This window comes from Chiloscyllium plagiosum, chromosome 23, assembly GCF_004010195.1.
Source record: "Chiloscyllium plagiosum isolate BGI_BamShark_2017 chromosome 23, ASM401019v2, whole genome shotgun sequence".
Classification (NCBI taxonomy): Eukaryota; Metazoa; Chordata; class Chondrichthyes; order Orectolobiformes; family Hemiscylliidae; genus Chiloscyllium; species Chiloscyllium plagiosum.
This window is the reverse complement of record NC_057732.1, coordinates 49,412,193-49,434,353: the sequence shown is the minus strand read 5'-3', so window position 1 is coordinate 49,434,353 and position 22,161 is coordinate 49,412,193. Positions and strand designations below refer to the sequence as shown.

The window sequence follows — 22,161 nt, the reverse complement described above, 5'->3', positions numbered from 1 at the left end:
TTGTACATGCCTTTTCATACTTTCAATCACATGGTTCATTTAACTAGGGATCTTTAGTGCCGATTAAGGAGAAAGCAAGTGTAAAATAGAGAAAAAAAAATTGGGAAATCTTTTCTACCAGATTTGTGGAATTCACTCTCAGTTAAAATGGTTAATGCTACATAGATGAATGACTTTGTAAAAGGAGCTATACGAATCACTTGTTAGATACAGAATGAAGATGATAAATAAAAAGATAAGTTAACAAGGTTACATGCAGTGTTACATTACAGCCTGTTGGCCATTTGTTTATCCAATGTGCTTTCTTTGGACGTTACCATCAAAATGTGTTTGACTTAATACATTGAAAAATTCTGTTGTACTTCACAACAGCCCAACTTCTGACTTATCTGTGGCCCTCCCATTCCAAAGTTGCATGCTCTGGCAGGAACAGTCCTATAACAGGAGAGAGAGAGAGAGACTCTGGACAAACCAGTAACATTCTAACTAAATTTTGCAAATTGAAAAGTGTGGCACTGAAAAAGCACAGCAGGTCAGGCAGCATCCAAGGAACAGCCCTTCCTGATGAAGGGCTTATGCCTGAAATGTTGATTCTCCTCTTCCTCTGATGTTGCCTGACCAGCTGTGCTTTTCCAGAGCCACACTTTTCGACTCTAATTCTCCAGCATCTGAGGTCCTCACTTTCTCCTAATGTTTGCAAATGCACACCCACAACTGTATTCAGATAAAGAAGTGCTACCTTTGAGGGAGAGAGTGGTGGGCTATTACTTGGGCTGGCTGCAGGCCAACGTTGAACACTTGGTACAAGGAGAACATGTGGTGCTTTTTCAGCCTGAGACTGTAATAAAGAGAAGCAGGAGTAGTTTACCTGAGCCTGCTCCATCATTCAATAAGAGCATAGCTGGTCTAATTACTCCACATTCCTGGAAGAATCCTAATCCACATATTTAAAGAGATATCTGTGTCTTGCTTCTCACCCAGTGTTGGAATTGTATCAGGCAGACTTTAGATATCAAACAGGGGAAGAAAATGTCCTCTGCCATTTTCAGCTGCAGGTTTTTTCAAGCGTGAAGCAGACAGCTAACAGCTGAAAATAACCCTTGATATCTCTGTGGTTAAAAGCAGCTTGCTCTATTAATCATTTAAAGGTTAGGTCCTGATTGATGAGGAAGTTGTAGAAGAGTAACTTATTATGAAATCTATTTCATTATCTCGAAAACATACAGTTACTAAGAAAACAGGACAATATAGAAATCAGTTTACAAACAACTAACTATAGCATTGATGAAGACAACACTGCACTACTAATGTGGTGGTGTGGAGTCTGTGTTAAAAAGGCTATGCAGGGGTCTGGATTGGACTGTTCAAGGAGCTACCTACATAACAATGACCATACTTAGCAGTTTAGAGAATTGTACTGAGATATTCTGTGAAAACCGTGCTGCAAATGAAAGTTCTTTAATTTTAATATTAACCCAAATATAGTTATGTTTCAAAATCAAAACGTGAACTGAATAAATGTTTTGCATGATCATTCTGAGACACTCTCAGATATCCCATTACAGGTGCTCCCCAATTTAAAACTTCTGAACACTCATATGTACGAACAAAATCTCATTAATATTAATTTTAAAGGTCCAACAAGCAAACATTTTCTTGTACTTATGAGCAACTATTTTATATCCTATTGTACTCTGACTTGCTTTTCAAATCAAACACATTTAAGAACGGAACCCATTCATAAGCCGGAAACTGCCTGTATTATAGGATGGGTTTGTTAGCAAAATTGCTTCATTAGAAATAACCACAAAAATTATTTTACTAAGATTAACACAACTGAGAGTGCATTGGAAGACTGAAGTCACGGCTCCCACACTGCTTAGGGAGATGGCTCAGTCACCCATGACTAAGTTCATTAGCTCATTGATGTCATAGATCGGAGAATAATGTACATGATCCTAAGGACAGAAAAAAATTAATCACTAAATTATAGGTTTTGTGACGGCATGGTAGAGCTCCTACCTTGAAGTCAGGTTTCACCACCAATCCACCCTGGAGGTAGGTCATAAAATCACTTAACAGATTGATTAAAAATAACTAGATCCCTGTCCTCGACTTTGGTAGGAAAGAATTACAAATGATATGATTAAATTTCAATTCAGTCCATTTATAGTTTTGGATGTAATACCCAATTAAACTTGCAGTCTTAACTTGTAATGAGATAACAATCATAGCACATACAATTGCTCAAATTAATTGAAAATGCATATTTGCATCTCAGTTTTAAAGTTATAAAATATTAATTTCAATGAGGGATTGGAGGAAAAAATGAAAGCTTAACACTATCTCATTTGTTTCAATTTTTATTAAGACATCTTGCAACATAAAAAGGGTGATGTTAAAAACAAAATATAGCTCTGAATAAAGGTTTTATTTATTTACATGAAAACGTATATACAGAATACGCTCTTCAACTTGTTGGGCCAGACACTTCATTGTGCAGACAAGCAGAAAACAAATCAAGGAACATAGAGAAACAGCATTTCAAACAAGAAAATTCAAATTAGTTTGCACGCTAAAAGAATATCTGCTTTGAGCTCAGTACCAATTGTAAGGAAGCAAGATATGCAAATTCAGGACTCTAAATTTTCTATTCCAACTTATTTCAATACTTACGTTAATAAGCCCAGCATTGCAACAACGTTGGTTAGAAAATTCAGACTTCCAACCCAGAAGCAACAACAGAATAGTATGCAAGGAATGCATCACAAGGATTTTACTAATTAGTTCCTTCCCACAAGATGCATTCACTTCAGTTAAAAAAATCTTATATTTGTAGGTGATACATAAATAAGACAGTTGTTCAAAACAAACACCGTTTCTCAGTGATGCACAGTATCACTTTCAGTTACAATCTCCAAGCGATAAATATTTTGACGACCCAAGAGCATTGTTCAAGCCAAAACCATTTTTTTGGCATAAAAGAACATTGAACAACCCAGTACTTCCTGGTGAATTTCTGAGGTATGAAAAAGTACGGAGGCTGCAACTGATCATATAGCCTGTAATCTATCCAAGGTAATTTAACAGAAAGTTGTCAGCAACATGTGTTCTAATACACAGCATACATGCATTGAAAGGGGTGGGAGACGGGCTGTCTGTAACTACTAAGGTCAAAAATCAAACAACACCCAGTCCAACTCTGGCATTTCCACATCATTGTAACTACTAATTTGGAGACCCTAGCGCACTGCACTAACTGCACAAATAATCAAGATAAAATGTATTAGTTTTAATCTAAGCTTAAAAAGTGATTGGACAATTTAAACATGAATTTGCATCTTTATATTAAAACAGTTCCCTTATACAAATGCTGCATATTTTGTTTTGCACACCTCAATTGCCTTTGAGACCTTTATTATTCAGTGCCAAAAAATCATAGCTAACGTGACATAAAACCACATGTTACTAACAATTGGCATTGTTTCAGAAAAGGCTATCACACCACAACTGCATGTTGCAGTTCCAGTAATTACTTACATCTCAGTTTAATAAGTTTCTTGTTTTTACATCTATGCATTGATAATTTTTGTAATCATCAAATTACAAAAATAGCCAGTGTTTGTGCTTACTTGTGAATAGTTAAATTTTTGTGCCCTTGGTTCTGTCAGTTGGTTTCGTTGGAAAGAGAACACTAATACTTCCCATTTACAAATAATCTTAAATTCCAACCAGCTGAATATACACATTAGTAATAAAAGGTGTCTTAGAAAACACAAATGAGCCCATTCTTAGCTTAGAAACCGGGCCTGAAAGAGTAACTGTAGTAATTCTTTGGTGTTTTATTTGTTTTTTTTAGAAAAAGATAGTATCCACCGTACTGGTATACAAGGAATCACTACTGAAAATTACACAACATTTTCTATAATATATCACAATCTTTTGACAAGTTTTTGAAACAGGTTTACTGAAAGTACAATCAACTAAATGTAATAGCATCAAAATAGGTCAGTATTTTTTTTCTGGGGTTCTTAGCTGTACAAACATTAGATTCTGGCAAAGAAACTAATGTATTTTAATGAACTAAACAATCTTCAGAAAACATATACATGATTCTTAAAGGCCGTAACGTCAATAGCGCAGGGTTAATTCTTCAAAATATATACAAAATTTATAAACAATGAATTGGTTAACAAAGCAATATATTGTCCTTCAGAAATTAAGCAGCAACAGCAATATTTATTACAGTTTTATTAAGCATAACATGCAAGATAACCAATTACAATGCACAGCTCCACATATTACCTCAGTGTCATCTGCACATCATTCTACTGATCTGGGAAAAAAACACTGATATATGTACTCTGTTTAAAAAATACAACAACAGAACACCATATACACATTAAAATGGAATGTGCAATTCTCCTACCCCCATATACAGAAGATAGATAAACAAAATGCAATAATTGCTCTGCAGCAACATGTACATCAAAACCTTTAATACCAATGGGATGAAATTCAACTTTGGTAGGGCATAAATTGGGTAGTATTTGATAGGACAGCCATTATACACTTGCCTACTTACTCTTTCCATTTGATGTAATGGAAAACTCGTGATCCACTGCCACCCATTTCATGTTCTCGCTGAAGTTGAATTTAATCAAATCTTCCGAGTCTTCCAAGTGTTCCAAATATTCCTGAATATAGCTTGCATAGTGGTGTTGACTTTAGCCTCGTGAACCTCCAGCTAATTAATTTGCTGATAGTAATTGACATAATGATTTTGGATATTTTCCTATTCTGATATAGAAAAACATTGTGGCAGAATGCTATCACTGAGCTGAATGACAACAGAGGAAAGTCAGACATTACACTTTATATTAGTAAGGAATAAAGTCATTTGATTTTTATCCTGTTTCAATTTACAGTAACAATACTCTTTCTTAGTATCTGTTTTGTTAAATACAGATAAAAAATTACTTTGCCAGCTTTTTAACCGTGTTTACATCTTCAATACAGTGAATAGGGCCCATTTCACATAATCCCCGAGGAATCCAACATCACATCTACAGACAATCTTACTAATGTCATTCTAATACAGGCACAAGGTTTGCTGAGGCACTTCTATAGGCAAATAGCAGTCCCAATAGATGTGATACCAGCAGGCAACACAGAGCTTTACAGCTATGAAATTGCTTATGTTCTTAATAAAATTAATATATTCCTTGTCTCAGAGTGTACAATAAAGTACAAAGTTCCATTGCTACTGACTCCTTAATAATAGCTCCCTTCTGTACAGCTGTTTCATGTATTTTCAATGTGAATTCTTCTGTAAGAAAATGTACATTTTAAAATTAAATGTTGCAAAGACTCAATCTGCATAGTTTAAAGCCTTTTCTCCATATTTTGCCTTGAATTTTTTTTAAATAAAGCAAACGTAAAAAGGATGTTCACTTCCAAACATTATTGTTTCTGTACATTCAGACAAAGTATTCGGGGTAAGCATCATCTGTACTCAAAGCCATATCTAGGCGTGACTGGCTTACTGAACACTAAGACACCAATTTTTTATTAGTGTAGGATAACAAAATTTGTTAGAGATTGCAAAAATGAGTTCATTATAAAAGTAAAGTACTGTTTAATAAATGTAAATTTTTATATGTGGGAAACAACAAAGAACTGATCTCACGCTATTTTTATTATAATATTATGTTTTAGAAATAGAAAACATATTTGTCACTCAAAGATCCTCACAAAAGTTTTTAATATATTACAAGTGAATAAAATGACTGGTTACTAGTACTCCCCACATTTGCTTTTATTTTTACATTTTAATATCCAGCAAGACAGTAATAAGGAAATTTAACATTGGATTTTCAAAATTGTACTTCTAAAGAATTCACACAGAAAATGCATGTGTAATGTGATTTTACTACATAAAGAGTGTCTGGTACTACGAAACAGAATTTAATGTTTAAAGATTCGTTTTTGCATTCTTTTGTTCCCCACTTTGTTGTCCTCCTGAACCCAAAGATTTGTTTCCACGTCACAGAAAGGGAAGCAATAGATCGCACTGAATTTCTACAATTTACGGTAAGTCTGCATGTGACACACTGGAACATGGGGCCATCTCTCTCCAGTCTGCCAATTAATACCTTCAAATCAACCATATAGTTGCTCACTTCAAAATGAACTAGTAAGGTTACTGCACTGACTCTACGCAGAAACACCAAATGCATCTTTGTATGCACACAATTATGTGTACATTGTAAATGGCATACATAGAGGATTGGATGAGCAGATTACCTAAAATATCTAGTAACATTGACTCTTAATTAACTTTTATGACAGCAAATATCTTTGATTAGAAAGAATTATGGTTCAACATTGCACACTTCAATGATCTGCCACTGCTGCACTTAGGTAAGAGGTGTCAAGTGCCTGTAACATCTTCAATATTAAATGGTGGAGAAATTTGAAGTCTAGAATTTCTTTTTAAAATTGAGTTCTTATGGGACTGCAAAAGTGTAGTTTGCACAATAGCTGTCATTGTTAAAAAAAAAATCCTTTTAAAATTTTTTTTGTATGAGAAAAAGAATTGGAAAACAGATTGCTGGAAGAAAAATAATGTCTGAACAGTCGATGCATAAAATGCATCACAATTTAATTATAATAAATTATGAATTAGTCTACAGAGTAAATACGTTCCAAACATTTCAGATTCGCTGCACTCTAAATGGCAACTCACAGTGTGAAGCATAGATATATTGTGACAATATCTTCAGGAGCTTAATAACATTTAATGTGCAGATGAAATGATCAAATCTAGATACTCTGTAAAGCAAATTTTTAAATTGGGGTTTTTAGTCCATTAAAGGATGATGTAAAATTATAGCTGTCTTGCATTAATTTTGATATTCTACTGTGCTATGTTGACTCACTAGATTATGATGCACGTTGATACGAAATAGTTAGGTGTAAGAAAATATGACAATGCTCTTCACAAAGCTTGTTTCAGTTCCCAAAAAAGTCCCATCATTAGCAAGTATGATCTCTCTAGTAAACAGCTTTAAATAAACATTGCTGTAAGTTGTCCAGAATCTGTGGTGTTCCACCAAAATATGATTCAAATATTCAATCAAATTATTTAATTCATCCCAAATGTCTACCACAAAACAGATTTTCTCTTTTAGATGTAGAAGTTGAAAGTAATTTTGTGAAATTGGTTTGAGAGCATATATTTTTTAAAAATCACTGCAGTGTCATTTGAAAACAACTCAACACCTGTACATTACAGTGTAGTCACTTAAAAAGTTGTCAGTATTCAACTTTGAAACAGTTGAAATGAGAATGGTAGATCACAATATCCTCCTCAAACCCTGCTTTCCTTCCTTTATATAAACTCATGGACAACTTTTCAATTTTCTTTGGGATAATTTAGATTGTGCCAGTATTGGAACCTCATCATTTTAAGACAATATTCATTCAAAGCATTCCTGCAGGGAAGTGTTACACTCAATTCTGGTTTATAATATTCTGTTCCAGCTAATTAAAGATAGTGCTGATCGCTTTAAACTTCAGGGAGCCTGAACTGAAGTATTTTTTTGGGCTGCAAATGGCCACAGGTTTAAAGAAATCTGCACAATAATGGGCAACACAATTACTTCGTCATGCTGTCTTGTTCCCAATTCTAAATTAAACAGCACAGTGTCACGGTAGTTAAACATTCTCCTTATAATTCATGTTGATAACATTCAAAAATCAACTGGCAAAATATAAAACACAACCAAATCAAAATGAACTGGAGTATTGTATGGAAAGATTGTTCAACTGACAAGCACAGCATATTGATTGACTGTTGTCAGAAGTATATTCAGTACCTCCAGGCTCAGGCTTGTTTATTCTCTGTTGATTCCAATGTGAACGTGCTATCATTCTTAAGATAATCGGGGCTTCAAGCATGAAGATTCAGCAAATCTCAAAAGCCTTTTAAATGATGAATCTTCAAATTTATAGCTGCTGTTATCACTTTGTAATCCTTATTTACATTTCTCTTTTCCATCCAAATCTGAAGTAGTCCACATGTGATTGTGTTTTCATGACTTGCCCATCAGTGTTTGATTCTGTTCAAATATGCGTAGCATCCATCTTGACGTAAAAGGGGCCCTTTTGCAGCTATATTAACAACTTACTTCATTTTGATCATATCACTCAATGTGAGCAGCAAATAATGACTCACTAAGTTTATTTCACAGCATTTCTCTGGCTGGCAAGCTATCAGATGAATATCTGTCCATTGCGTCAAAGCTGAACACCTTGGTCCAGTGCTCATTTTGGAACAATTCTGGGCAAAATATGTTAAAATGAATCATGACAAATTAAGTCAGTTAGCATACTGTGCATAGAAAGCAATTTTCACTCTTTCAATGTGATGACATAATTTGATAGCAGGGCCGAGTTTAAGCTCCATACATTCCTGGACTGTTGGCAGTGTCAACAGTAGTAGTGCTTGGCCATCAATGTCCTGTGGGATAGATAAAAATAAATAAATACTACAATAATCCACTGAAGGAAGAATATTTAAGCTGAAAAACAGCAAAACAATTCACCAGCCAAGCCTTTTGCTGTAAACTCACAGTAAATTTTATTCTTAATCCATTTTATTTACACTTGGAAATATTGGCCAACATCTCTAACCAACCAGGAAATATATTCTGCATCATGAACAGAACCCCCACACTGTCTGAAAAATAACATATTGAACTTCCCTCCTGGATTCTATCCAGCAAATAAGAATTTCAGTTCTGAAAAAGACATAGTAATCCCTATTTGATGTATTTGCATTGGTTAATGTGATATTTTAGTAATCATGCTGCTGAATCTCTGTCATATAAAATAACTAACTTACCTTGCTTTATCTGATAATACAGTACATATGATTACAACCAGAGAATCAATGTATATTTATTTTGGCGCGCTCTTACATTTTTGAAAGTAAGTTTATGCTGGTTCTGTGAACACCGCATTGTCATACTTGAAAAACAGAACATGATGTGCTACTAAACAAACATAGAGACTTCCTAAAATCATCTCTCTGCCAGAAACAGAGGATGGGATGAAGCAAGCTTAGGTTTCTGGTTACTATAACAAGAACAGAAGGAAAATTATTGATGCACAACACTTCTGGAACTAGATTTTATTGATTTACACATATTGTAAAGATGTTTCAGATCAAGAGTTAGTTAAACACGACCAACATTTAAATCAAGTGAATGCACCGAAAAAATGTGGTAAGTGCTTTATTAGCGCTATTCAGCTTGCTGTCCAATGTTAAAAGAAAACATTGTTAATGTTCTGTCATTAACAGGAATAGAAAACCTCTCAATGTTAGAATGTTAAAGTCTATTAAACCTTGTTAATGACCCATCGTTAACTGATGCCATTTTACATTGTAAGACAGGTAAACCACCATTTAATGCATCTTATAAATGAAAAAAACGTTTTAAGTATCAGCGTCATAGAATGATAACAATTTAGCGCTCAGGGGAGGCGATTCTGCCCATTGAGTCTATGCCAGTGATTCAGGCTAATCCCACTTTCCAGTTCTTGGTCCATAGCTGGGTTACATCATTTCAAGACCATATTTGAACACTTTGAATGCAATAAAAATGACTGCCACTAACATGTTTTCAGCTAGTGAATTCCAGACTCACCATAGTTTGGGTGACCCAAAAAAATCTCTTAACTCCCCTCGTATCATTATTCTAAACCTATGCCCCCTGGTTACTGACTGTCGTGTTAGGGGATGGAGACACTTTCTTCACTTATCATAATATTGTTCACATCAATAAAAATGTTCCCTCAGCCTTCACTACTCCAAATATCTCCAGCTTATCTAATGTTTCCTTATCTCCAGACTGAATTCCATTTGCTATTTTCTTCCAATTTGAACAGTCCATTAATATAGTACTGCAATCAAATCTTTCTTTCTCATTATCAACCCAAAAGATCATTTTAGTATCTTTTCCAAATTTCTTAATCACATATTTAAATTTATTGATACACGACAATAAAAAGCAAGGGACCTCATACTGAGCCTTGTAGACTCCCACTGAAATCAACCTCCAGTAAAACACTTATTGACCATTACCCTTTACTTCCTGTCACAGAGTTTTGGATTTAGACATGTACTCTTCCTTGGATCCCATGAATTTTTACTTTTTTGACCAGGTAGATATTTGGGTACATGTCAAAACGCTTGCTAAAATTCACGGAGGTGACAAATATGCTAATCTTCATCAACCCTCCATGTTACCTCCCAAAATTCAGTGAAGTGAATTAAACATGACCTGCCTAGTAAATCCATGCTGGTTTTCCTTGATTAATCCAAGCGATAGGATTAGGTTTACAGTTCTGAAATGGTGATTAATGCAATCCCTCAGATTGTTTTTTCAATATTTTCACCATTGCCTAAAAATGGATATAGAATCATAGAGATGTATAGCACGAAACAGACCCTTTGGTCCAACTCGTCCATTTCAACAGATATCCTAACTTAATCTAGTCCCATTTGCCAGCACTTGGCCCATATCCCTCTAAACCCTTCCTATTCATATACCCATCCAGATGCCTTTTAAATGTTGTAATTGTACCAGCCTCCATCACTTCCTCTGGCAGCTCATTCCATGAACACATCATGTTGTGCATGAAAAAGTTGTCCCTTAGGTTCCTTTTACAAGAGTTGTTGCAGTTACAGTATACAACTCCAATTATACATACATTTATGACATTCGTTGGATATCTGAAAATTAACTGTGGCACTTCCTCATGGTTGCAGTTTCTCTCCAGAATTTATTGCAATTTACTTCTCAAAGTACTCAATGACAGTACCAATATTTAGGAGAGATGCTTCTACTATGCCAACATACCACTGAACTTACCATTGAAGATGCAATAACTGAGAGTTTTCACCCTGTCAGAATGCACAGTAGACAATTATGGATGTGTGGTATAACTCACGTGCTGGGCTCCTTTAAACTATCAACATCACCTGCCAATGTGTCAAGATCATCAACAGCAACTTAAACTTGCCTTTCTCTACTGTCCTTAAAGTTTCAGGTTTTCTCTTAGCAATTCTCACTCAGCATTACAAGTGCTGCATAGTGAGAATACAATTTTTTATTTCTCTTTTCAAAAAATGGGAGATTAAATCTGCTTTCATCAGAAGTACAAAGGATGCTACTTAGTGGAATAATGAGTGCCACTGACTATAAAGTATATTCCTGTTCCTCTTTAGATACTCATATATGAAAATTATGACCAACGTTTCCTGGGTTCCATTTGATCTGTGCCACTCATCACAAAGCAATTTTAAATACAGGTAAACTCTTAGATGGAGACTTATTCATAGTCCTAACAACTTGTACTGATCACATTCTATTGATAAGAGCTAAAATCATTTGATAGTGTAGAAGTACAGTGCTTTAATATGGAGTTAATAAAGCTCTGTATTAAAGCTCTTCCCCATGAACATTGTGAAGGTCTCCTTGTAATGACCATTAGAACTTTAATTTATGTTTATCTGGTCTATCCAAACAGCAATACTGTTGATAAAACCCACTTTGTTTCTAACAATGGTGAACAGAGCAGGAATATATTTTTAAAAATTTATTCATGACATGTGGGCATCGCTGGTTAGACCAGCATTTATTGTCCATCGCTAATTGCCTGGAGGGCAGTTAAGAGTGAACCACATTGCAATGGAGCTGGAGTCACAGGAAGGCAAGACCACATAAGGATGGCAGATTTCTTTGCCTAAAACACACTAGTGAGCCAGATGGGTCTTTAATAACAATTGACAATGGGTACATGGTTTCCATTAGACGAGCTCTCTCATTATTCCAGATTCCACGACTTTCCATGGTCGGTTTCAAATCCACATCTTCAGAACGTTACCTTGGGGCTTTGGATTATTAGTCCAATGACAGTGCCAGTAAGCCACTGGCTCTTTCTGACCAGTTATTTAATTCTGATTTTTGAGCAATTTTGAGTGAGTAATGGTTTGATCAACAAATCTGACAGCAATAATTATATTTATACTTTAACTGTCATTTGCAGAAACAGATTCTGCCTGTTATTTTACTAAATAGCTTTAATGATGTTGGAACACTGCAAATGTAAATAGACTCTTTACACCTAATGATCACATTTCAGAATGAAGTTTTCAGTGGATTAAATGATCATCCAGGCTATATTAACGTTCACAGTTACAACATGTTTATGACAGATTTACTCAGAAATCAAGAACCTGTGGTAAACAACAACAGCGTTCTGAAAACGTCACACCTGGCACATCCTTGGAAAACAAATCTTTAGATGGACTCTTTCAGGTTGATTTTAATTTCGGAAGACGCAGGTGTAACAGATTGAAGGCAGATGATGGAGATATAGGAATTGTTAGACAAACAAACCAAGGTCTGTCTAGTTCACTCTCTGCCTTTCTGGTAATTGTACTATACAGAGATATTAAAATTATTGGCTAATGATAACAATCAATTAGAAGTTTAAAATGGATCCAGAAAGGCAGTGAATAACTGTTGGAACAGTAATTACCATTTTCTCTTACGCATGCTACTCATTTACCACATCATGACTCAAATTACAGACATCCTAAAATGTTATCTTATGACAGAATTATTCAAATTAGAATTAGATAACATTTCCATTGAACTGTTTCCACCATCTCCCAACAAGATGTGTACCATATATTGACCATTTGGCCACTGAAATACTGGGCTGACATTTCCTGGTATTGGTCAGGAAAATAGGATAAAGCCACATCAATGGCTTCTTGACACATTCCCAATGGGATGTTTTCCCAGGGTAGCTGGGAAGTGAATCCAATTACTATTAGGAAGACCCCAATTAGGTCCAATTTTACAGAATTTCTGGGATGTGGCGTGACTCTTCCTCATGTTGCTGATGCTACAGGCTGAGAGAAAGCCACAGAAGCTGGAGGCTGCATGCTCCAAATGGGGCTATGGGTAGGTACTAGCAATTGTGCTAAAGACTTGTGTTCTAGAACTTGCAGCTTCCAAACCAAGCTATACCAGCACAGCTACAACATTGGCATCTACAAACAATGTAGAAAATTGCCTAGGTTTGTCCTGTACACAAAAAGCAGCTCAAATCCAATCCAGTCAATTACCATCCCATCAGTCTACTCTCCATCATCAGTAAAGTGATGGACAGTATCATCAACAGGGCTATCAAGCAGCACCTGTTCAGCAATAACCTGCTCAGTGACGCCCAGTTTGATTTCGCCAAGGCCTCTTTGCTCCTGGTCTCATTACAGCCTTGATCTAAACGTGATCAAAAAGAACTGAATTCCCGAGGTGAGGTGCGAATGACAGTCCTTGATATCAAGGCTGTATTTGACTCAGCGTGGCATCAAGGCTGTATTTGACTCAGCGTGGCATCAAGGAGTCCTACCAAAACTCAAATTAAATGGAATAGAAGGCCAAATGCTCTGCTGGTTAGAAGCATACCTGGTGCATAGGAAAATGATTATGGTTGTTGAAGGTCAGTCATTGCAGCTCCAGGCCATCCCTGCAAGAGTCCCTTAGAATTGCGTTGATGGTGCATCCATGTTCAGCTGCTTCATCAATGACCTTCCTTCTGTAGTAGGTCAGAAGTGGGGATGTTTGCCAATGGTTGCCCAATGTTCAGCTCCATTCATGACTCCTCAGAAACCAAATCAGTCCATGTTCAAACGTTACATGATCTGGATAATATCCAGGCTAGGGCTCAAGTGGCAAGTGGCATTTGTGCCACACAAATGCCAGGCAGTGACCATTTCAAGTAAAAGACAATCTAATCACTGTCTCTTGACATTCAATGGTATTACTATCACTGAATATCCTGCTAACAACATCCAGTCATACCATTGACCAGAAGCTCAACTGTTCTCACCATATGAATACAATGGCTACAAGAGTACATTATTGGCCAGGAATTCTGCAGTGAGTAATTTACCTTCTGACTCCTCAAATCCTGAACACGATCCCCAAAGCACAAGTCAGGAGTGTGATGGAATACACCCAACCTGTCTGGATGGGTGTAACTCCCATGACACTCAGAAGCTTGACATCATTCAAAGACAAAGAAGCCTAAATGATTGGTACCACATCATAAGCATCCATTCCCTCCACTAGGAGAAAGTGAGGTCTGCAGATGCTGGAGATCAGAGCTGAAAATGTGTTGCTGGAAAAGCGCAGCAGGTCAGGCAGCATCCAAGGAACAGGAGAATCGACTTTTTGGGCATAAGCCCTTCTTCAGGAAGAAGAGCTTATGCCCGAAACATCGATTCTCCTGTTCCTTGGATGCTTCCTGACCTGCTGCGCTTTTCCAGCTACACATTTTCAGCTCATTCCCTCCACTACCAATGCTCAGTAGCAGCAGTCTGTATTACCTACAAAAGGCATTGCAAAAATTCACCAAGAATCCTCAGATAGCACCTTCCAAACCCTTGCCCGGTTCCATCTAGAAGGAGTCGAAAAGTGTGGCACTGGAAAAGCACAGCAGGTCAGGCAGCAGGAGAGTCGATGTTTTGAGCTTAAGCCCTTCATCAGGCCCAACGCTAACCCATCATTCCTGATGAAGGATGTATGTCTGAAATGTCGATTCTCCTGCTCCTCAGATACTGCCTGACCTGCTATGCTTTTCCAGCACCACACATTTTGACTGACTCTCCAGCATTTGCATTCCTCACTTTCTCCATCTAGAAGGACAAGGGCAGCAGATACATGGAGACACCATCAACTGCAGGTTCGCCTCCAAGTCACCCACCACTTGACTTGGAAATATATCACCATTCCTTCAGTGTCGCTGGGTCAAATTTCTGGACTCTCCTCCCTAAGGACATTGTGGGTCTAGTTACAGCACAATGGACTCCACCAATTCAAGAAGGCAACTCACCACTACCTTCTCAACAACAACTAGGGATGGCCAATAAATGCTGGCCTAGTCAGCAATACCCGTGCCCCATGAACAAATTTTAAAAAGGTGGCAAATTAACAGGGTGCCTGCTGGAAGCTTGTACTATTGGTACTACTGCTGATAAGTTCGGGGCCAGAACTCTAATTTAGGCCCAAGGCTCATGGGAAGATCCAGCCTATTACTTCTGCAGGTTAGGTATGAACTTATTTCGCTTAAAGTGCAGGCTGTACAATTAGTCGGGAGGAGACTGGTCGATAATTTTCAAAGCTTAAAAAAAACTGACAAGCTAACTATCTTCTTTCTTTATTGAAGCCTTCCAGCAGCACTCTCCTGCATTCAATTTGACTAATGCCCCCTATCTTGGCCTTCATTGTTCTGGCTTATTATCTCAATCCATAACTAATAGGATCAAAGAATAAATTGTTGGTCCCATTGCTCAGTATCATCCCAAATGCCCTGTTAACCTTGTCCTCTTCAATATCAGCTCTCACAGCCAACAGTTTGTGGTGCAAAGATTATGGGTTGAAGAGCAAGGAAATAAGTCTAACTAGAAAAAAGTATGTTGCAAGACTTCCCATGCCAGGACATTCTCTGTCACTATAATATTGGCTTATCTCTTTAAAGCAAGCAATTCTACCTACACCACTACCCAACAGTATAGAACAAGGCAAAAAAAAAACAATGTTTCGCTAAAATGCAGTTAATTAATTCTAAAAGTAATTCCATAGTAAAGGGTACATTACACACTATTTTCAACTTAGTACAGTTACCAACTGTAGAACATATTAGTAGCTGTTTGACTATGTTTCATTACACTATTGCCCTTTACAGATGCTTGTTCTTGCTTCATGTTTTTAAATACAAATTATAACAAAAATGTACGTCTTTTTTCTACACTTGCACTGATTTCATTAAAGTTTAGATTAAAACTTGTCACTAACTAAACAACTAAAAACATTTCTACAAAAGCACAGAGCAACAAATGCTGACTGAAGAAACAGTGCTTATCAAATATACAAAATATTTCATTTTAATAGTTTTGAAAGAAAATTTATAGTAACTTCATTTTTTCCAAACAAACAAAAAGTCCTCAAATAGTACACCCAAAAATCAAAATTCAAGAGACTGTACGACTGTGAAAACTGTAATGAATCTAAAAACATATCACATGCACAGGGGATTACCAAATAGACAGAGAAATTGCTTTATTTACTTTGAGTGTGTAATTTAAATTAGTAACTGTTTAATGAAGCATAACTACACATAGCTCATTTCCCCAAATCAGTCAAGAAAATGTCATACATGAAAAGTGTACTCTACTGGTTAGGAGGAAACCTCAGAGTGGAATAAAACACAGTGATGTGCTGTGCCTTAACCATGACAATGACATACTTGTAAATGATAACCACCTGAAAAGTCCTCTACATTTATTAGAACCACAACACAAAACCAGAGTAACAAAGTGATTAGCCTTTATATTGTAAAGCATGGAAATATCACTAATCTACAAGTTTTAGCACGATTTTTAAATAAATATATTAAGTCCTATTGAGACTCTCTCTCAATGAATTCAAGTACGAATGATGCAGTTCATGCTAAACCCAAGAAATATATGTCAGCTTCTAGAAGAAATGTGAAAATTGTCTGAGAAGGAAGGGTGTGTAATTGATGAGAAAATATTTATTATTTACAAAAAACATTCTTGCATGGTAAAAATAATTCACAGAAGTTTACATGTTAAGTGAATATAAAATGATTAAACACAATTATCCACTGATTATAATCTCTTAATTTTCAAGGAGAAAAAATGTTCTTTCCATTATTAGGAGAAATCCTTTTGGTCTGTGAAATTATTATGTACAGGTTATTGTGTGTGATTTGTACTGTAAGTTTAAAGCCAAGCAAAGCATTCTCTGGTGATTTAAATCATTTTTCTCCAGCATTTTCTAGGGAGTAAATGCACATTTTATATTCTGGTTTAAAAAAAATCCATATCTCAAAGATATCATGACATTGCACATCACCAACCATGAATTTCCAACATAAAATATCAGTGTGTGATTTCATGATGTAGCTTTCTCTTGCACAGTGTGAACACAAGTGAGAATACATTTTCCACTTTGGGTGTAATTATCAATCCAGACTCAAATTGTTTAATTTTGATAAGGGGTTTTCTCCCCCAATATCAGGCGTAACTGATTTACAAATTACTAAACCACCATTAACCGACATGATCAGGCATCATTTTGAAATGTAATTATCAAAAAATTAATTTTTGAGGGTGGAAACTTGACGTGATTTGATTTTTCACAACTGAAAATGGGTTTTACAACAAAAATTAAGTAATTTAACCAAAACAGAAATTGCTGGAGAAGCTCAGCAGGACTGGCAGCATCTACAAAAGGAGTTTGAAGGAGGGTCACTGGACTCAAAATGTTAACTCTGCCTCTTGACACAGCTGCCAGAACTGCTGAGTTTTTCCAGCAATTTCTCTTTGTTTCAGATCTTCAGCATCCACACAGTTCTTTGCTTTAAGCATCTTCACAAGTCTGTATAGTCTACTACATGAGTAACTTGACTTTAAGTATTTATAAAATTACTTTAAAAACCCTACTTGCTACTTATATTAGCCGGTTTGCTACCTACAGTAGCAAGATTTCTTTAGTAAATTAAGAAAGTGAACTTTGAAAACATACTTAATAAGTATCCTTGCACTGAAAAGAACTGGTTTAAGTTTTAGAGCCTCCTTGAGTGCTTTCAAAGGAGTGTACTGCTATGGCTTAAGGGGAAAAGTTGTGAAATTGCCCTAATGTTTTAGCTGTATGGTAATATCTGACATTCAGTCGACTTAAAAGCTCAGAGACTAAAAATACATAGTCCATTACATGCCTCCCTCCTTAATGTGGCACCATTTTAAATGTGTTTTATCGCTGTATGTGTATACCACATATGGAAATTTAAAGAAAACTAGAATCATTTACCCTCCCCTATTCCTTATGTAAGAATTAAACAAATTATTGTAAATTTCCTCTCAAATTCTTAAACTATTTCAGCAAGATCAATAATGTTCTTGATAATGTGTCAGGAAGTGCACTTCTTTCCAATAAAGTGAACAATGTCACATTAAATGGTTGAATTAATAAGCTCCATTGAATTAAACTCATTTTGAGACTTAAATGTCTTTACAAAAGCTAAAGGATTATGGTCAATGTATTTTAGTTCTTCCTTGCAACCATGATGAACAGAGACTTCAAAATGTTGAAGAGCATATAATAGTGGTGGCCAATGTCTGCACATGTATTAGGATTGCCTTCAGCTTTTCAATGCTGATTAGTATTCTGCTGACCAGACTATCTTTGTCTGTTTTCACAGCAAATCCGTTGAGGATACAGATATTGTGCTGAAGTTAGGCACAAATTTCCAATAAAACTCTCACACTCCCAGAAATCTCATGATTTTCCATTTAGTTTTAGACACAGAGCTCCCAATCAGAGCCATCACAGAGTCATACAGCTGTACAGCATGGAAACATACGCTTCAGTCCAAATCATCCATGCCTACCAGATTTGTCAGCACTTGGCCCATATCACTCTAATCCCTTCCTATTCATATACCCATCTAGATGCCTGTTATGTGTTTTAAATTGTACCAGCCTCCACCACTTCCTCTGGCAGTTTGTTCCATACCACCCTCTGCCCCTCAGGTCCCTTTTAAATCCTTCCCCTCTCACCTTAAACCTGTGCGGTCTACTTTTGGACTCCCCTAACATGGATAAAAAAAGACCTTGGCTATTGATCCTATCTATGTCCCTCATAATTTTATAAACCTCTATAAGGTCACCCCTCAGCCTCCAATGCTCCAGGGAAAACAGCTCCAGTCTTTTCAGCCTCTCCCTATTGCTCAACCCTCCAATCCTGGCAACATCCTTGTAAATCTTTTCTGAACCCTTTCAAGTTTCACAACATCTCTTCTAAAGCAAGAAGATCAGAATTGAATGCAGTATTCTAAAAGTGGCCTAACCAATGTCCTGTACAGCCACAACATGACATCCTAACTCCTATAATTAATGCACTGACCAATGAAGGCAAGTGTGCCAAATGCCGCCTTCACCACCCTGTTGACGTACCACTCCACTTTCAAAGGAACTACGCATCTGCTTCCCTAGGTCTTTCTGTTTGGTAACACTCCCAGGGCCTTACCATTAACTAGGCATGTCCTGCCCTGATTTGCCTTACCAAGATGCAATCTCACATTTATCTAAATTAAACTCCATCTGCCACTCCTTTGCCCATTGGCCCTACTAATCAAGATCTCTTTGTAATCTTTCTTCACTATCCATTACACCACCAATTTTGGAGACAGCTGCAAACTTACTAACCATACCTCCTATATTCACATCCAAATTATCTATGTAAATGATGAAAAGCAGCAGATCCAGCACCAATCCTTCATTTGCTGTTCTTGGCAAGACTTACCTAGGACACATCATAGGGAGTGGGCAAGTTATCATAAATTATTTGAATTGACTCTTAGCAAGATTTTTAAGTAAGCCAGCTAATGCTTGAATAGGTTTTACATTACACGTTCTTCCCAGATGTTAAAATACTTATATAATAATATCATCTAAATAATACAGTTGGATATTTTAGCTACAACTTGATTCAAGTCTTTGGACTGTAGCTGGATATTTACTTCAACCTGATCAGCATTTCTTGATGATGAATACAACAGGTGAATACTTCCATCTGATATAAGGATAAGCAATGGTTGTCATTAACATAGCAGTCAGAAAGGGAATAGGGAAATCCTTGGGATTACATCTGTGGTAAGCAAGGTACTGGAAAGGATTCTGAGAGATAGGATTTCTGACTATTTTGGAAAAACATAGGTTGATTAAAGATAGTCAGCATGGCTTTGTGAGGGGTAGGTCATGCCTCACAAGCCTTATTGAGTTCTTTGAGGATGTGATGAGACAAGTTGACGAAGGTTAAGCAATGGATGTGGTGTATATGGATTTCAGTAAGGCATTCCCCACAGTAGACTCATTCAGAAAGTAGGAGGTATGTAATACAGGGAAATTTGACTATTTGGATACAGATTTGGCTGGCCGAAAGAAGACATTGAGTAATAATGGATGGAAGGTATTCCACCTGAAGGTTGGTGACCAGTGGGGTCCCGCAGGGATCTGGTTTTGGGTCTCTGCTCTTTGTAGATTTTATAAATGATTTTGATGAAGCAGTGGAAGGGTGGGTTAGTAAGTTTCCAATGATACAAAGGTTGGTGGTGTTATAGATAGTTTTGGGGGCTGTTGCAGGCTATAACAAGACATTAACAGGATGCAGAGTAGGGCTGAGAAGTGGCAGATGGAGTTCAACCAGAATAAATGTGAAGTGATTTGTTTTAAAGGTCAAATTTGACTGCTGAATATTGGGTTAGAATTCTTGGCAGTGTGGAGGAACAACGGAATCTTGGGGTCCATGTACATAGATCCCTCAAAGTTGCCACCCAAGTTGATAGGTCTGTTAAGAAGGATTATGGTGTTTTGGCTTTCATTAACAGGGGGATTGAGTTTAAGAACCATGAAGTTTCGCTGCAACTCTAAAACTCTGGTTAGACCACACTTGGAATATTGTGTCCAGTTCTGGTTGCCTCATTCTAGGAAGGATGTAGATGCTTTAGAAAGAGTGCAGAGGAGATTTACCAGGCTGCTGCCTGGATTGGATGGCTTGTCTTATGAAGAAAGGTTGAGTGAGCTAGGGCTTTTCACACTGGAGAGAAGGAAGAGAGAAAGGTGACTTGATAGAGATGTACAAGGTAATCAGAGCTGGAGATAACCAGAGATTTTTCCCCAGGGCACAAATGGTTGTCATTGGGGGTGGGGTGGGGAGGGGGTCACAATTTTAAGGTGATTGGAGGAAGGTATAGGGGAGATGTCAGAGGTAGTGAATGGTGGGTGCATGGAATGCATTGCCAGCGTTGGTAGTAAAGTCAGAGACATTAAGGACATTTAAGCGACTGCTGGACACGCATATGGATGGCAGTAAATTGAGGGGTGTGTAGGTTAGGTTGATCTTAGACTAAGACAAATGCTCAGCATAACATAAGTGACAAAAGATCCATTTCTGCTGATTCTATCCTTCAATTTAAAACACGGATGCTCTGATCTCAGAGATAGTTCATACATGGATTATAAACAACAGCTCTAATGCAGAATTATCTATTTGGCAATATTGGCAAATATTAATCAAAGTATTTTCTTTTTTAAGAGGTATGCTATAATATGTAAGGGTGGAATCTTACAGGGTTCTGAACCTCCCATATAGTGAGAAATCCTGGAGAGTCATATGAGAAGTGAACAAAAACCTCTCAACATTGGGAACAGCTAGCTGCATTTTATAACACAGATTGCCTTGCAGTTTAGTGCAATGCCAGGCAGTTTACCATGTTGGTCAGTGATTATTATTCTGTTGTACACAGCACATTTCTGCTCAATCCCACACCTATGCCATGGACCGGCTTACTCAGGAAACACATAGCCACTTGCTTGCAGCGTATGCAATGTCACAGAATCTAAGAGGATTGCCAGTGAAGTCAAGAGAGACACCCGTCAATTAGTCAGAGGGTCCTGGCTGTCAGCCTTCGATTTCAGTGAGGGGTTTGAACACAGTCATGCAGCTGTTCTGATGGTCAGGGTCAGGAGCAATGCCTCATGGGTCAGATGAGGAGAATGTTGGGCACCCCCATTACCCTCTTGTCAGTTCTTTTCCTTTGGATGATGAGAAAGGGAGGAATATAGTGAGGTGAAAGTGGGTCGCACAGCCATTCATGCTGGAGCAGGTAAAGGAAAAGAGGTAAGGTGCCTTACGCCATTAAATAAGCAGGAGAAAGTGAGGTCTGCAGATGCTGGAGATCAGAGCTGAAAATGTGTTGCTGGAAAAGCGCAGCAGGTCAGGCAGCATCCAGGGAACAGGAGAATCGACGTTTCGGGCATAAGCCCTTCTTCAGGAATGAGGAAGGTTTGTCCAGCAGGCTAAGATAAAAGGTATGGAGGAGGGACTTGGGAGAGGGGCGTCGGAAATGCGATAGGTGGAAAGAGGTCAAAGTGAGGGTGATAGGTCAGACTGGGGTGGGGGCGGAGAGGTCAGGAAGAAGATTGCAGGTTAG

At 37.2% G+C, this 22,161-nt stretch overlaps 1 protein-coding gene and 1 long non-coding RNA gene across 4 annotated transcripts in view; one reads left to right on the top strand and one right to left on the bottom strand.

The window, feature by feature from the left end:
* Positions 1–2,350: 2,350 nt before the first annotated feature.
* sfmbt2 (Scm like with four mbt domains 2) overlaps positions 2,351–22,161 on the bottom strand; it is a 217,983-nt gene continuing 198,172 nt past the window's right edge. For all 3 annotated transcript variants that reach the window (XM_043714122.1, XM_043714123.1, XM_043714124.1), the window contains one exon: positions 2,351–8,524. In XM_043714122.1, the coding sequence (XP_043570057.1) occupies positions 8,384–8,524 (141 nt within the window). In that variant the 3' untranslated portion in view covers positions 2,351–8,383. The remainder of the gene's footprint in view (positions 8,525–22,161) is intronic.
* Positions 9,166–22,161, top strand: part of LOC122561853 — a 54,769-nt gene continuing 41,773 nt past the window's right edge. Inside the window, exons 1-2 of the long non-coding RNA XR_006315130.1 lie at positions 9,166–9,290; positions 11,297–11,380. This is a non-coding gene — a long non-coding RNA (uncharacterized LOC122561853). The remainder of the gene's footprint in view (positions 9,291–11,296; positions 11,381–22,161) is intronic.